This window comes from Molossus molossus, unplaced genomic scaffold (genome assembly GCF_014108415.1).
Source record: "Molossus molossus isolate mMolMol1 unplaced genomic scaffold, mMolMol1.p scaffold_m16_p_3, whole genome shotgun sequence".
In the NCBI taxonomy this organism is placed as follows: Eukaryota; Metazoa; Chordata; class Mammalia; order Chiroptera; family Molossidae; genus Molossus; species Molossus molossus.
In genome coordinates, this window is record NW_023425366.1 from 86,301,275 (window position 1) to 86,319,324 (window position 18,050).

General features: G+C 40.0%; 2 protein-coding genes across 2 annotated transcripts in view; one reads left to right on the top strand and one right to left on the bottom strand.

Moving 5' to 3' along the window:
• Positions 1-9,869, bottom strand: part of DTWD2 (DTW domain containing 2) — a 91,724-nt gene extending 81,855 nt beyond the window's left edge. Inside the window, exon 1 of the mRNA XM_036279276.1 lies at positions 9,625-9,869. Within this exon, the coding sequence (XP_036135169.1) occupies positions 9,625-9,839 (215 nt within the window). The 5' untranslated portion in view covers positions 9,840-9,869. The remainder of the gene's footprint in view (positions 1-9,624) is intronic.
• A 1,598-nt stretch (positions 9,870-11,467) lies between these two features.
• Positions 11,468-11,773, top strand: LOC118642873 (10 kDa heat shock protein, mitochondrial-like). Its single transcript, XM_036280893.1, has one exon. The coding sequence runs from the start codon at positions 11,468-11,470 to the stop codon at positions 11,771-11,773; it is 306 nt and encodes a 101-aa protein (XP_036136786.1).
• Positions 11,774-18,050: the final 6,277 nt, after the last annotated feature.

Below are 18,050 nucleotides of genomic sequence, written 5' to 3' on the forward strand. Positions count from 1 at the left end.
TAATTTCCTATCACCAATATCTTCTGCGTATTTTTTTATTTTTCAATTACAGTTTACATTCAATATTATTCTGTATTAGGTTCAGATCAATAGCATAGTGATTAGAAAATCATGTACTTTACTGAGTGGTGCCCCTGATGTGTCAAGTACCACCTGGCCCCATACATAATTATTATGATATTATTGGCTATAGTCCCAATACTGTAACTGACATCCCTGTGACATATTCTGTAACTACCAATATGTACTTCTTGACCCTTCATTTTCTTCACCCAGGCCCCTCTGACAAATCTGTCTTTCTAACTGAAAATTGAGGAGCCACTATAGGCAGGTAAGGATTCAGGAGATAAAAGTTCAATTTTTTAAAAAGACAATAATTGCCCTGGCCGGTTGGAGCATCAGCATGCGGACCAGAGAGTCCCGGATTTGGTTCCCGCTAAGGGCACGGGTTTGGTTCCCACTAAGAGCATGTACCTCAGTTGCAGTTTATGCCCGGCCCTAGGTGGTGCAGGGATCGTGCAGGTGGCAGCCACTCTATGTTTCTCTCTCTCTCCCCCTCCCGGTGAAGATAAATGCAAAAAGAATATCCTTGGGTGAGGATAAAAAATAAATAAATGCTCATCCCAAAATAATTGAAAGTAGCCATGGACAAAGGAAAATGAAAATAATTGATGGATTAGAAGACAAACACTTCACTCAAAGTATTTATTATATTCAACAGGAAAATAAAAGCAATCATACTATTCATTACAGTATAATTCATTATTATGTGGTGTACTAATAAAAATATAAAAGCTAAAGCAACTATACCTCTTAGTCATCTGACCTTGAGAGTCTATAAAAGGCAATAACTATTTAAATCATAAAACTGTCTTATACATTAAATAAAAATGTAGATACAAAGGCACTTTGTAACCTGTGAACTCTTTAAGTAATGCCAAATTTTAGACTATACTATTTCTGAATATGTTTTCTCACTACATAAGCACTAACAGAACTATGAATTATTAATTTGGGGTAAATGTACTTTAAAGAATTAATGTGCTTTGATGTTCTTTGAAGAAAACTTCTTTCAAAGGGTAGTAACATGTCTTATTTTGGGGGGTGGGGAATAAACATTCAGAAAGCTCTAATGTGATTTTTAAAATTGGTCACTCCTCTTTGGAGACTTAATTAAGATTAAGAAAAAAATTATATTATCTACTCAACTTTGAACACAATAGCTTGCAAAGCAATCTGTAAATCAGTTAACTTTCCATATATATTACAAATGAACTACTTCAAAGAATAAACATATTTTCTATACAAACAGAAAAGAACAAATTAACTTAATACTTTTCTCTTGGGAATACGATACTTTTTGAAGTGAACAAAGAATTAAATTTGCAGATCATCTAAGTTTTTACCCTAAAAATTCTCATCAGTAACCTAGTTGATTTTAATTTACCAAAAACAGTTTGTTTTCTAATTCTCAACGTTGATACTAATACAACAATCTTCATTACTTTAAACTTCCTTGGGCCCTGGCCAGTTTGGCTCAGCAGTTAGAGCGTCGGTCTGCGGTCCAGAGAGACCCGGGTTCGGTTCCCGCTAAGGGCACGTACTTCGGTTGCAGTTTGTCCCGGCCCTGGTTGGTCGTGCGGGTGGCAGCCACTCGATGTGTCCCTTCACGTCGATGTTTCTCTCTCTCCCTTCCTCTCTCTCCCTCCCATTCTCTGTACAAAAAATGGAAAAATATCCTCGGGTGAGGATAAAAAAAAAATAAAAAAAAATTAAACTGCCTTGGGAATTACCATTTTTCAATATTACCTACCAAAGTTGCAAACTTACTTACCCTGCTGCTCAGGCAGACTAGCCACAATGACGTACATGAGACCCAGAATAAAAAACAAATGCCTACAAGAGGCAGGAAGTTAAGCATAGATGGATTAAGCAGGAATGACTGAAAGCTGTGGTGATCTGCACAGATCATACCCAATCTAAGGGTACAGTCATTACCAGCTAAGCAAACCATTGCTCAGGAAGGTCACCCCCGAGATAGTCTCATTCTCATATTAGCCAGAAATCTGGATTTTTTAATATAAAACATCTTGATTTTTAACTGTTAGAAACTAATTTTAAAACTGATAAAACACAGTTCAAAACATCTGTGGGCTGCCGGTCTGTGGTTCCTGCGTTCTTCTCAAACACCCACAGTCTTCCCTCCTTCCCTCTCTCATGATTTTATCCCAATCACTTTCTTTCTCCAGAATAGCCAAGTCTTAAAGAATAAGGGAAAGGTTAAGATGTGGAATAAGCCCTGGCCGGTTTGGCTCAGCGGTTGGAGCATCGGCCTGCGGTCCTGAGAGACCCGGGTTCGGTTCCCGCTAAGGGCATGTACCTCGGTTGCAGTTTGTCCCCGGCCCTGGTTGGTCGTGCGGGTGGCAGCCACTCGATGTGTCCCTTCACGTCGATGTTTCTCTCTCTCCCTTCCTCTCTCTCCCTCCCATTCTCTGTACAAAAAATGGAAAAATATCCTCGGGTGAGGATAAAAAAAAAATAAAAAAAAATTAAACTGCCTTGGGAATTACCATTTTTCAATATTACCTACCAAAGTTGCAAACTTACTTACCCTGCTGCTCAGGCAGACTAGCCACAATGACGTACATGAGACCCAGAATAAAAAACAAATGCCTACAAGAGGCAGGAAGTTAAGCATAGATGGATTAAGCAGGAATGACTGAAAGCTGTGGTGATCTGCACAGATCATACCCAATCTAAGGGTACAGTCATTACCAGCTAAGCAAACCATTGCTCAGGAAGGTCACCCCCGAGATAGTCTCATTCTCATATTAGCCAGAAATCTGGATTTTTTAATATAAAACATCTTGATTTTTAACTGTTAGAAACTAATTTTAAAACTGATAAAACACAGTTCAAAACATCTGTGGGCTGCCGGTCTGTGGTTCCTGCGTTCTTCTCAAACACCCACAGTCTTCCCTCCTTCCCTCTCTCATGATTTTATCCCAATCACTTTCTTTCTCCAGAATAGCCAAGTCTTAAAGAATAAGGGAAAGGTTAAGATGTGGAATAAGCCCTGGCCGGTTTGGCTCAGCGGTTGGAGCATCGGCCTGCGGTCCTGAGAGACCCGGGTTCGGTTCCCGCTAAGGGCATGTACCTCGGTTGCAGTTTGTCCCCGGCCCTGGTCGGTTGTGCGGGTGGCAGCCACTCGATGTGTCCCTTTCACGTCGATGTTTCTCTCTCTCTCTCTCTGTTCCTCTCTCTCTCCCCCAACTCTACCTGAACAAAAAATGGAAAAATGTCCTCGGGTGAGGGAAAAAAAAAAAGATGTGGAATAAAGGAGCTAGTTGTTAAAAAATACAAACTTAAAACTAGAAAATGAATAATTCTGCACAGCATAGTGATTATAGTTAATACTGTATTATACACTTCTAAATTGCTAAGAGACTAAATCTCACCTCAAAAAAAGAAAAAAGAACTGATAATTATGTGAAGACAGCTAACATTCACAGAGGTAATCATATTGCAATACATACATGTATCAAATCAACATGTTATAAACCTTAAACTTACATAAAGTCATACTTCAATTATAGCTCAATTTTTTTTAAAGAGTAGCTAGAGAACACTAAAGTTCAGGCAACTTGTTACTAAGCTTGAAGTAAACATTCTTCAGCTTAAAAAGTACAAAAATCATACTATTGCAGGCTTAGTGGCTCTACTTCAACTGGTGACTACTACTACTCTGCAAAGAAAACCTAAGTCTTCTTCAGCAAGCATGAAGTGTGGAACAAGCTCAAGTGCTTGCATGAACTGGCAACCAGGTGCCCTGGGGCTGAAGACCCAATTTTGCTACATGTTTGTTACCTCTACCTCCTTGTCATGTAACACTATCAACTCTAGAATGTTGTTATAAGAAATATCATATATAAAAATACCTAGGTCTGATGTAGTCCCATGTGTTTTCTCCTTTGTTTCTGTTGCCTTAGGTGATGTATCAGTGAATATATCAGATAAGGGGTTAATTTCCAATACATATAGAGTGCTCATATGACTCAACAAAAGGAAGACAAAGAACCAAATTAAAAAATGGGCAAAGGAACTAAATAGACATTTCTCCAAACAGGACATACAAATGGCCAAGAGACATATGAAGAAATGCTCAACATCACTAATCATCAGAGAGATGCAAATTAAAACAACAATGAGGTATCACCTCATACCTGTCAGAATGGCCGCCATCAACAAAGCATCAAACAACAAGTGTTGGCGAGGGTGTAGAGAAAAGGGGACTCTAGTACACTGCTGGTGGGAATGCAGACTGGTGCAGCCACTATGGAAAACAATATGGTGTTACCTCCAAAAATTAAAAATTGAACTTCCATATGACCCAGTGATCCCACTTCTAGGAATATACCCTAAGAAGCCTGAAACACCAACCCCCATGTTTGTAACAGCAGTATTTACAATAGCTAAGATCTAGAAACAGCCCAAGGGTCCATCATTAGACGAATGTATAAAAAAGCCGTGGTACGTATACACAATGGAGTACTATGCAGCTGTAAGAAAGAAAGATCTCTTATCCTTTGAGACGACATGGGAAAACCTGGAAAGTATTATCCTAAGCGAAACAAGCCAAACAGAGAACAAGTATCATATGATCACAGTTATTTATGGAATATAATGAACATAACAGTCTGAGGAATGGGGTAGTCCCAGAGACGTGGAAGTAGGGTACAGACTGAGAATCCCCAGAAGAGGGGAACTGGGGGAGAGATAAACCACAGAACTTATATGCACGTATGCATGAACAATGGACATGGACAACAAAGCTGGGGACAGGGCGCGGAGGGAGAAGGAGGGGGGAATCAGTGGGGGGAAAAAGAGAAACATCTGTAACAAAAATAAATTAAATAATTTAAAAAAGAAAGAAAGAAAATAAAATACCTAGGTCTGGTAGGTAAACTTCAGATGGTCGATGCTTAATAAATGGGTACTAAATACATTGGTAAAGTTTATTAAAATCCTTACAACTTTGTCCTCCTGAGGAAGAAAACATTGAAGAAAGAAAATTTTCTGTCTCAAGGTCTAGCTGTGTCAGTTTGTGTGTGTGCTCTTCCTCCTGGTTCCCTCCCTCCTCAGACAGATTTTTTTAAAAAGCAAAATACTCAGCCCTGGCCAGGTAGCTCAGTTGGTTAGAGAGTCATCCTGATATGCCAAGGTTGCAGGTTGGATCCCTGGTCAGGGCACATACAAGAGTCAACCAATGAATGCATAGATAGGTAAAATAACAAATCAGCGTGTGTTCTCTCTCTCTCTCTCTCTCTCTCTCTCTCCCTCCCTCCCTCCAAAGAACAATAAATTTTTTTTAAAATACTCTGTATTTAGACATAATTCCATTATTCTTATGACCAATGATTTGCAAGTAGCTTCTACCTCTTTTCCTCAGGCTCATAGCAATAGCCACAAAAGACATAAAAGCATAATTAAGATGTCTAGCATCTTTACTGGAATAAGGCCCTAACTCTTCCTAGTCACGCCTTTCACTACTGTGTCACCTTCCAGTCCACATTTTTTAATAGAATAGAGTATAAATTATAAGAGGTAAAAGCCACCTACAGAAGTCAAATTTCATTGGCTGGTTTGTTGGGTTCTAGCGCATTAGGCTCAAACTACCTAAACAAAGCTTATTTGGACCTCCCCAGTGCAACCACCACTAATCTCTGCAGCCTCGTCTCTCACTTCAGTTCTGCCAACTTCTCCACATACACTATACTATACACACTATACTACTGTACATGCTGTTCCCCCTAAGAGGAACATACTATTTATAAAAACTGTATCTTGCAATAACAAATTAATTTGGGATCTTTCAAAGAATATTCCATTCATGTTTAAGATATGTTGTATTTCTAAAGAGCATGGTTCTACTGAGAAGTTAAACTGCCTGAACTTCCTGAACAAAAGCAATTTTTGGAACTCCAAAAGTTATAGTTTCTAAGTATACTGCAGAATGCTGTGATAATTATAGTTATGTGTTTAGAGAAATGAATACTGTTTTTAATAAATGGCAAAATAACTGTGACTTAGTGATCACTCAAATCTAAGAATGCTTCTCATTTTTTAATTTTGGTTAATCCTTACCCAATGATATTTTTCCATTGATTTTTTTAGCTAGAGTGGAAGGGTGAGAGAGAGAGAGAGAGAAAGAAAATCGATGCAAGAGAGACACATCAATTGGTTGCCTCCCTCACAACCCCAACCAGGGTCAGGAATCAAACCTTCAATCCCAGGTACATGCCCTTACCGGGGATCAAACCCACGACCCATTGGTCTGCAGGCCAATGCTCTAACCGCTAAGCCAAACCAGCCAGGGCTAAGAATGCTTTTTAGTTTTTAAAATTATTATAAGCATAAATGTAAAGAAGTTCACCCAGAAAACTAATAAAACCCTAATGAAATAAAATATAAAAAGCCATCAATTAGTTTATATTTTATTGATAACACTTAATAGTCTCCATATTTCTAGGATTGTATTGTAATCAATTAAAACAAATAAAATGCACAGCATGTCAACAGAGAAAAGAGCTTTTAAAAGGTAGAAAATTTTACTAGAAAAAGCAAAGTGCAGAAATGTTGGCATGAATCATAACCCTAAAATATTACATAAATGTAACTGAGAATGAGCTAAAATCCAGCAAGTCATTTTGTTTCTATATCTCTCTCCCTTCCCCTCTCTCTTAAAAAAAAAAAAAAAAAAAAAAAATCAATAAAATATATTAAAAATTAGATCAGGTTAGGGGGTATGGAAGAATGAAAATGCAGAGCAAAGAGGCATGAAAATACTCTGTATAATACTATAATGGTGGACATATATTAGAAATTTATCCAAATTTAAAATATGCACAACACCAAGAGTTAACCCTAATGTAAACTATGGGCTTTGAGCAATAACGATGTGTCAATGTAGTTCATCAACTGTAATAAATGCGCCACTCTGGTGGGGAATGTTGATAATAAGGAAATAATACATGGGTGGGAGCAAGGGGTATATGGGAAAGTCAATTCAATTTTGCTGTAAATCTAAAACTGATCTTAAAAAATGAAGTCTACTAAAGAGGGGAAGCATATCAGAAAATTTATAAATCTTTGCTAAACATAAGAGACTAATTTTTTTAAGTATATACAGCACTTATAATTAGCCGTTTTAAATAGACTAAAAACTACATGGTAAGGCTAGCATGATAATCTAGCCCTGGATTTATATTTGAAACACTTTTCTTTCAGCATTTTTTAGTGTTATCTCCTAGCACCTCAGACAACGTTTAAATAAACTATATTAAACACCCCTTCTGTTCATATATATAGTCCCTTCTAAACACAAATTATTCATCCTCCTCAAAAGTCTATTGAGTGTCCACTATACATAGTACACTTAGAAAATATAAAAAGTTCCTTGCACTCAAAATGCCTTCTTCTGAGGTCTTACAATCCAGCCCTGGGAAAAGGTCAAAATGTCCAAAGTAGGGTACTCCAAGCCCTCAGGTGGTACAGACCTTCAACTAGTCTGCCCTATTCCCTTTCTTGGAAAGCTTTTCTCCTGGCTAGATGTTCTCAGCTTTCAAATTTCAATATAAATTCTGTCTCCTCATCTCCTCAGAAATCTTTCCTGACATCCTCGGGCTATTTTCTATCATAGCAACCCATTCCTTTTCTTTTTTGTTGTTGTTAATCCTCACTCAAAGATAGTTTTCTTGTTTACTGGTTTATTATCCATGTACAAAAATAGACTGAATACTCCATATGGACACAGACTCGACAGTATTACCAGGGATTAGCAAAGCACTCAATAAACATTAGTTAAAGAAATGCATAGGTCTGGTACTCAGGCGAAAAGTATGGGCTAGAGCAGCAATTTTCAACTGGTGTGCCACAAGAATTTTTCAAACATGCAATGTCTGACTCTTTAGTCAGTGGCACTGAGCTCTTTTCCCCTAGACTGTCAAATAAAAAAATGACAGCCAACACAACAATAGCCATCCAGTGTTAATGAATCAAAATTATACCTTTTTGTTAGATAGGCAAAAATATATTTTTTGGTGTGCCACAGAATTTTAGTAATTAGTTTATGTGGGCTATCAGATGGAAAAGGTTGAAAATCGCTGGGATAGAGATATTGGAATGGAGGTAATAACTTACCGGTGAAAACTGGTAAGATCACCTGTAGGAAGTGTGTGGGGTTAGAAGGGAAGAGAATCTAGAATCAAGATATGAAGCAGCCCAACATTTAGAGTTTGAGTAGAACAGGCAGAGAAGTCAGATAAACCGAAGGGAAGCTAAAGAAAGTGCTTCAAGAAGTGAGTATTCGCCCTGGCCGGTTTGGCTCAGCGGTTAGAGCGTCGACCTGCGGTCCGGAGAGACCCGGGTTCGGTTCCCGCTAAGGGCATGTACTTCGGTTTCAGTTTGTCCCCAGCCCTGGTTGGTCGTGCGGGTGGCAGCCACTCGATGTGTCCCTTCACATCGATGTTTCTGTCTCTCTCTCCCTTCCTCTCTCTCCCTCCCACTCTATCTGTACAAAAAATGGAAAAATAGGGTGAGGATAAAAATAAATAAATAAATAAGTGAGCATTCAACTGCGGAATGCTGCAAAAAAGTCTAGTAAAAAGTGGAAAGAATCCATTGCATTTCATCTCATGGAGATTACTAGTGACTTTAGTGAGAGACATTTCTGGACAGTGTATATCTAATGACAAATTGTAAAGTGATTCTGAGGTGAGGAAGTAGAGGTACTATCTAACCGTTAAAATCGTGAAGGGCACAGTGAGATGGGTGATAGATGGAGCCTTTCCAAGGAAAGTGATCCTGAACACCCAGGGGTAAAGAGAACAGTATATGTGAAGAGCTAAAAATTCAAACAAGGAGGGAACGCAGTCCTCACAATCCTTCAGTGCACCAGCACAATGGGGTAATCCTGAAAGTACCTAAACAGTGGGGCACATTGTGAGCATTCAATAATGTTAGGTGTTGGTGGTGTTGCTTGTTTAATAAACTCTCTTCATTAGACTGTAAGTGCCCCCAAGGAGGGCAGAGACCATGTCTGTTTAATCCAGGCCTAGGTTCTCAGGACCTAGCACAGTGCCTGGCACACAGTGGGCACTCAATAAATATTCTGAGGGCATTCAGAATTCTGAATACAATCTTAACTTTGTCTCCATCCTCTAATTCACTTTGGCCACTTGGATTGTCTCCATCCTCTAATTCATTTTGAGTTATTTTATTTATTAGATGACTGTCACTTAAGCATAAAGTGTTAACTATTGTAAGTATTATTGTCATTAAACCTTACTTCCCTATCAGACTGTTTCTTGACAGCAGAACTTAAATGGCTTATCACATGACCCGCTCAGTCTTGCGGGAAGTAAGGCCGAACAATAAAGAACCTAAATAAACGGCTTCTTACTAAAGAGCTGTGACAAGCATTCGCAGTGACTGCAAGGTCAACCAGCAAGCCCGCCACCCTAAGCGCTGAGATGCCAGCGGCTGCGCGGCACTCCTGGGCCGGGGCGCTGCAGCCTCCTGGAAGGGCCGCCCGGCCCCAGTCCCCGCCCTCCGCCCCGCCGTCACCTGCAGCGGCTGCACTCGGGCCTGCGCTCGGCTGGCTCCACCGGCAGCTCCCACAGCCCGTCGGCACTGGCCCGGTCCGCCTCCTCCTCCAGGGCAGCCGCCGCCGGCCCTGCGCCGCCCTCCCACCGCTCCTCCTCGATAGGCGTCGGAGACCTCGAGGCCGGCGGCCGCGCGACCGGGTCCCCGGGTGTTCGCGCCTCTTTCTGCGGGTCCATGGCAGGGACTCAGATCCGCCTGTCACACTGAAACCCCGCTGCCGCCAGGGGGCGCCACACGCTGGAGAATACGGCTCCCACTGCACAGCGCCACGCACGCACGCCACGTACGAGGGCGGGCCTTCGACGCTGTGCCCATGGTCCCGCCCCACAGCGGAGAAGGAATTAGCCCATTGGTCAAAGGCCAGTGGGCCCTTTCACCAGAACCAGGCCGGGAAGTGTGTGTTGTCCTGGGGAGCAGGTGAGGCTGTTAGTTTGCTGGGACAGTAAAGGCATCCCCTCGGAAAACGTCGCAGGTAGCAAGCCCACGTGAACCTTCCTTAAGTTCACTTCTCTAAAAGTGAAATGAGGTGTAATTCAGCATTGTCCGCCTTAGCGGAAGAATTGGCTGCGTGGGTGCGCACAGCAGTTGCAGCAGCTGATGGACGTGATAGCTGAAGGCCAACGGGAGAGGTTGTACTGGCTGGAAATTGGATTCACGCTGCCGGTTTCATGTGCATTTCTTGCTCCAGAATGGCAGGGACCTGTGTCCTGTATCTTGTACTTGGTATTTCTCCCCGCATCAAGCATATTATTTTACAGTGGACGCCAAATATTTGTTAATGAGGTTTTAAATTTTCCAAAGCCCCTAATAAGATCAGGAAACAATCGGAGGGCTGAGATTTATGGATAAGAGGGGGAAAAAAGCCATAGAAAGAGAACTACTTTGGCAAGTTTTTACAGCTCCTGGATAACAGCAGTATAGCCCGCAATTTCTTTAAACTCAAAATGAAATCCACCTTAGAATGAAAGCGGAAATTCTACTGGCCCAAAATGATGATGCTTCTTTTGATTTAATAATACTTTATGTTACTTCTACCAATAAAGTAAATTTACCACCAACAGTAGAGCAGTATTGTATGTTTTAAATATTTAAGTATTTCTTAAATATTTCACTATTAGTGTTTATTTCAGTAATCTTAAAATCAAGTTTGTGGATAGAATACACGGCTATTGTTTCCAATTATCTTGTATTCATTCCCTTCCCCTGCAAACAGCAGCCATCATTTCCTCTGGACTACTAGGAAGGGACAGATAGGAAAACGCTGAAACATTCACCAACTATGGTGGATGTAGGGTGCGAGAAAGAACTGGCACTTATGGTAGCTAGAATTGGGAGATAATCAAAACCCAGAGACCATAGAAGGGGAAATGAATCAGAAAATAAAGAAGTAATTAGCTGCAGATGTAGGTTGGAGAACCAACTCTTTAACTATTAAAATTAAATTCTCACGTGACCACCCTTCCAGAGGTGGGGGACCTTTATTCTGCCAACGGCCATTTGAATATTTATAACATCATTTGAGGGCCATACAGAATTATCAACTTAAAAATTTGCCTGATATATGTGGTCAGGCTAATTTGGTGAGGCATGTGATGTTAGCTGGCATTCATTTCTCGTGCCTTATAAAGCCCACAGGACATACGTTCCCACCCCTGGATCCTGGTCCCATGTATTCTAGTGGTAGCAGCAGAATCTTCACAGGTCAGAGAAACCAGGGATCTAGGGCACCACAAGAGTGGGGTTTTGAGGTCCCTCCTGGTGCCCGGGGCGCAACAGCAGAGTGCATGCTGCAGTGGTCAAAGTCATGGCAGGACAGGCGTTTAGAAAGTTTCTTCCCCTCTTTGACCGAGGCTTAGTTGAAAGGAGTGCTGCGGAAACTGTAACCAAAGGAGGCGTTATGCTTCCAGAAAAATCTCAAGGAGTATTGCAAACAACAGGAGTAGCTGTTGAATCAGGCTCCAAAGGAAAGGGTGGAGAGATTCAACCAGTTAGTGTGAAAGTTGGAGATAAAGTTCTTCTTCCAGAATATGGAGGCACCAAAGTAGTTCTAGATGACAAGAATTATTTCTTATTTAGAAATGATGATATTCTTGGAAAGCATGTAGACTGAAATAAACCACTGCTGAAATGGCATCATGTGAAGCTGCCCATTCCATTAAAGGTCTGAAATCTTTCATCATGTAAATAATTTCCGTGTCTTTTTAAAATAAACTAATGATACAAATAATTAATTCATTAATTAAAAAAAAAAAAAAAAAGAGTGAGGTTTTGATTGTCCTTTGTCCTCTTCCCAGTTAGGCGAAATCGTCCCTTTAGCAGTTTTTATTTACCCTAAAGGCATTTATCTTATCTCCTCCCCTAAACTCCTCCCCCTTCCCCTATCCCTCCACAGGCTTGATATTCTAATCAGTTTTTACCATTCCAACTCTCCTGAGACAAAGAAGAAGGAGTTAAACTCATTTCTAGTTTCAAGATGTGAAATGTTCTCTTAAGTCATTTATGGTCCCTCTGAACTCCCAACTATGAGGTATACAAGGCAGATGAGTCCTGACAAGCCTACTTTATTTTACTTTAACACCCCATGTCAGATCACTGGCTCTACCCTTGAAAGTATTCAAAGTCCAACCATTTATCACTTCTACTTCTGCCCTGGTTTAAGCCCCATCAGCTCTTGCCTAGAATTTTACCATAGGCACAGAAGTGCTCCCCTGCTCTATCCTTGCTTCTGTATAATCCATTTTCCCAGAAGTTGACATGAATCAAAGAAAACTCCCATTCAGGAGGGATATGTCCAAAACTGGGAGAGGAAAAAAATGTAGTTTTCCCCTGTGGAAAGCAAGAAATTCACCCAAAATTCAGGTTTATGAAAGCCTGAGGAAATGTATTCTTTATGAGAGGTTACCAGCCTTGGCAGACCCTGCTATAAGAATAAAGACCGTCATGACCCAACCTCTAGGAAATGCCAAGATACCAAGAAGGGGAGCAAAAGTTTATTTAAGGGATGTAACCAATTTATCAGTGCAGAAATGTTGCAAAATGATCTACAGAGATGTTAATTTATGTTTTGTTTATCTCCCAACTCCTAGAAAGTAATCAGACCATTATGATTGTTTGTCTCAGGAGAGTTGGAATGGTAAAAAAAAAAAAAATTATTAGAATATCAAGCCTGTGGGGGTTGGGAAGGTGTGGGGAGATTAGGGGAGTAGATGGATAAATGCCTTTGGAGTAAATGCAAAAATTGCTACAGGGACAATTTCTCCTAACTGGGACGAGGACAAGGGACAACTGAAATGCCACTCCCATGGTGCCCTAGACCCCAAGTTTCCCAGACTTGTGAAATCCTGCTGCTACCATTAGAATACATGGGACCAGGATGGCAGAGAGAGTGGCATCTCATTGGTAGCAAATGATAATAGAAGGTCCAAAGGGCCTCCCTTATGTTTTTGCTGTGAAAAATAATGTAAACAGAGTCATTTTTAATGGACTTGGAGCTGCCATCCCAGAGGAACTGCCTGCATATCTATTCCTCAAACTTTTGGAATGTTAAACTGGGCCATATAACCCCTGGACTGGGCTAAAGTAGCACTGTATCTCAAACAACTGTCTGCAAAGATAACAAGAAAGCAGATATTATGACTGTGGGACTAAAAATTAAAGACCTTTAGAATTAGCCTCATTATGTTAGTTTATCTGCACTTATAGAAATTCCTTCTATTCATGTAATTGTTCCCTTTGCCCTTCTCATAAATACCCTCCTAAAAGGTGTTAAGGCTTACACTGGCAATATAATTCCTAAGAGCCATTTTGCAAGCTTCCCAGCCCCAGGAGAACAAAGACCAAACTTCCCATCACAGAACTGGCCAGACAAGCAATGCAACCAGACACCAGGAACCAAAGAAGCACCCAATCAATTGCACATCCACATTACTGTAGACCTAATCCCCTGCCCAAACTCACCAACCAAGACTCCAAAACCCACTGACGGACAAAAGCTTCCCGCCATGGATGCATATAAGGATGAAACTCCAACCCCTAGGGTCTGCCATCATCAACCCAGTACCCCATGGCTCAGTGATGTACAGCCCTTCCCTTTGAATATCCCCATCCCCCAACCCCTTTTCTTCAAATAAACCCACTTTTTCTTTATTCACCATCTGAGATTGCTATTTAGCATGCCTGCACACCCAAACCACCGACTTTCACCTTTCAGTAGGTATGCTATTTAAGTTTCTGCCTAAGTCAGTGCTTCCTGAATAGTTATTGTTTTGAATCTCAAATAAATGTTTGTTGCCTTTTATTTGGGGGGTTAGTATGACAAATAGTAAGATCCTTGGGAACTTGCATGTCACTGAAAGAGGAAAGGGCCTTAATAGTGTGATATTAAATACCCTGCCAGCCCAACAGATGGGAGATTCAGCATTGGATAAACTTTGACTTAAATGAAATAGATACAACATTTCTTGCTGTATTAGTTTTTTATTGCTCTTCTAACAAATTTAGTGGCTTAAAAAAATACACATTTATTACCTTACAGTTCTGTATGTCAGGAATCTGACATAGGTCTCATAGGACTAAAATCTAGGAGGTGGCAGGCTACAATCCTTTGGAGGCTCTAAGGGAGAATCATTTTTCTTGCTAATCATTCAGGTTGTTGGCAGAATTCAGTTCCATGCTGTTGTTATTAACTTGCTAGTTATCAACAGAGGGTTGTTCCCAGCTTCTAGTGAGCACCCATGTTCCTTGACTAGTAGGGAAGCCAAACCGTTATCTTTATTAAACCTCTTAGGGTTCCTTTTGGCTGGGCCTGAGAATTAAATTGACATAATACAAATCAACAGAAGAAAAGCATACACGTTTATTTAACACAAGTTTTTCATGACATGGGAGCCTTCACAAGACATGAAGACCCAAAGAAATTGTGAAACGAATTCGCTTTTATATTAGAACAAAGAGAGGCAATTGTGGAAAGGTGATTCAACTATGTGGGCAGGCTAAAGGAAGATAAGAATTGTTTTAACAAGGTCTGTTTGTATAGAATTCTCCATGATCTCAACTTCCTGTCCTCGATGATTAGAATGTATTTTTCTTACGTATGGGAAGGACATCTTTCATATAGGTATTTCATCTCCTGCTTTTAAGAAAAACAAGGAAGATCAAAGTGTTTTTTCTTTTTTTTTTTTTATCCTCACCCGAGGACATTTTTTTATTTTTTGTTCAGATAGAGTGGAAGGAAGAGAGAGAGAAACATCGACATGAAAGGGACACATCGAGTGGCTGCCACCCGCACGACCCAACCAGGGCCGGGGACAAACTGCAACCGAGGTACGTGCCCTTAGCGGGAACCGAACCCGGGTCTCTCAGGACCGCAGGCTGACGCTCTAACCGCTGAGCCAAACCGGCCAGGGCGTTTTTTCTTATATTTGCTGTTTTTCAAGAGCCTTTAACACAAAACAGTCAATATGCCAGAGCAGCATATATTTGGGATGGCATGTTCTAAACTCCTGGCTCAGGGTCCTCATGCTACATCATCAAAGCCAGGTTGAGTCTCTGTCATGATTCAAATCTCTCCTGCCTCTTCCTCATGGTCACATCTCTCTGATTTTCTTTCCTGCTTCCATATCCACCCAAGTAATCCAGGATAATCTCCCTATTTTGTTAACTGATTAGCAACCTAATTCCATCTGCAACCTTAATTCCCTTTTGCTATGTAAAGTAACACAGCCATAGGCATAATACTAGGGCATGCAGATCAGGAGGGCAAAAATCTTCCCTTCCACATTTGCACTTCTAAAGTTAAGGCTGCAAATTCATACAAACTTCATATGAAAAAATGTAAATATATATGCCAAAAATATTATTGATATTTATATCAAGGTGCTGGGGTTAGAGGTCTCTCAGGAAGTATGCTTTTTTTCCTGTATATTACAAATGTTCTGCACAATGACCATGTGAACCTCATTTTTATTTATTTATTTTTATTTTATTAATTTTTCTAGAGACAGAGGAAGGGAGAGATTGAAACATCAGTGTGAGAGAGAAGCAAGAATCAGCTGCCTCCTGCACAAGCCCTACTGGGAACTGATTCCACAACCAGGCATGTGCCCTGACCAGGAATCGAACCAGGACCTCTCAGTCCATGGGACAATGCTCAATCCACTGAGCCACACTGGCCGGGCTGAACCTCATTTTTAGAAAGAAGAATGTGGAACATTGACAACTAGACATCAAAACCTAAAATGTTCTAAAATGTCAAGTAATATAAGAAGAAAATGGTTTCCTTAGGCTACCTTTTCTTAAGAATATATTTCTGATCTTTTTTTTTTTTTTTTATGTGAATTGGTAGTGAGTGCAGTGATCCTCATATTTATTGCATGTTCCCTAAGCACATCTGTAATGATTAGTTTGACATAAATTGTTCTTAAATGACCTAGTTGATGATGAAGAGGTGATGGCCTCTCCCCCAACCCCTACGCCCTGGACCTGTTGCTGCTCCCTCTAACTCCAGTGAAGGAGTTGACATTCTTTTTCTCAGAGCAGGGCCTTCCCTCACAATTCACGCCTTTCACCCAGCTTGTCCCCAGGTCACCTGCACCATTTCTTCATTAGTTATACCTTTGGTAGAATACCTTTTTTTTTTTTTTCTTTCCTTAAGTTTCTTGATACCAACTCTATATAAAAATGTCCTTGTTTTTTTTCTGCCTGGGTTTGCTCAAGGATGTATCTAGTTTTTATATTTCCTGGCTGTGCAGTTTTGCTTTCATATTTTCTTTAAAATTCTAGGTTTAATTACTTGGAAATTTATTATCTCTACATATATAATTTTGAACCTCTACTCACATGATTATTTTTTAAAGCTTCTTCTTTGCTTAGATTTGTTTGTTTTACGAATTGGTTTTGTAACAGGAGACACTCATTTTTACATTTTGACTTGAATATCCATTCTGAGAGTTAAATAATTAAAATTTAAAAATACAATTCAGACAACTGGCAAATTTTTTAATTTAACTATTTGAATGAAACAAAAATTAACTCCATTATTAGAAACAACAAATTTTGGAGCAGGAAGGGAAATTAAAGATCATCTGACACGTACTTCTCCAACCTGGTTTAAATTGGAATCACCTGAGGAACCCCACAGTAAGCCAATTAAGTCAGAACCGGGACAGAGGGAGGGCCCCCAACCCCCGCCCCCGTATCACTATTGTTAAAGCTCATTGGAATTCTGCTTTGTAGCTTGAGCTGAAAACCACTGATCTATTCTAAGATCCTACTTTTTACAGATGAGGAAGCTGAGGCCCAAAGAGACAAAAATGTCAACGTAGAAGAAAATTCAAGCCTCCTGACTTTACACTTAGTGAGTTTTCCATACCTTCATTGTGCTCAGTCATTGGGGTGATTAGAATCCTTTTGGGTGCATTCATAATTATTTGATAAAGCCTTGGATTCTACTTCAAACCCAATGAAGCAGAATGTCACTCCTTAGATAGTCCAGTTGAGAACCATTGCAATTTATCTAGAGTAATGGTTTTTATCATAAAAAGACAATCAAAAAAAATTTTAATTGATTCATCATTGTTTTTGTTAGCTTACAGATAGATAGATAAATATAATTTTTTTTAAAAATGTACTACAATCTTATTTTGGGGAACATTTTCACCACAGCAATAATTCATTACTACTACTAGTCTCCTTTCCCTTGTTTTTCTTCATTCTTCTTTAATACTAAATTCTGCAAGATGTTGAGAAAAGACAATAAGTAAACATTAAAATTGAATAGAAAAAAATACAATGTAGAATAATTAATACAACAATGTCTAAATACAAACCAAGAACTTGGCAGGTAAATGGTTAAGTTAGTCTAGAAAAATAGAATTCAATAATTTAATAATTTAATTTGTTTTAGGAAAAAGCACACTTATTGAAAAACATTCTATTTGTCAGGTACTATTCTAATAAGCACTTTACATGTACTGTCTCATAGTATCGTCTCAATAACCCTATGAGGTAAACATTATGATCATTTCTACTTTACTAAGAAAAAAAAGCTGAGGCATAAGAAGTTTAAGTAATTTGGCCAGTGTCCCATAGATAGGAATTCGGTGAGAATTTATAAATTAGAATGATTAACAAAGATATTTGTCTCCGCCCTGGCCGGTTTGGCTCAGCAGTTAGAGCATAGGCCTGCGGTCCAGAGAGACCTGGGTTCAGTTACCACTAATGACACGTACCTCGGTTGCAGTTTGTCCCTGGCCCTGGTTGGGTCGGGCGGGTGGCAGCACACTGATATGTTCCTTTCACGTCAATGTTTCTCTCTCTCTCTCTCTCTTCTTGTCTCTCCCTCCCGCTCTGTCTGAACAAAACAATGGAGAAATGTCCTCAGGTAAGGA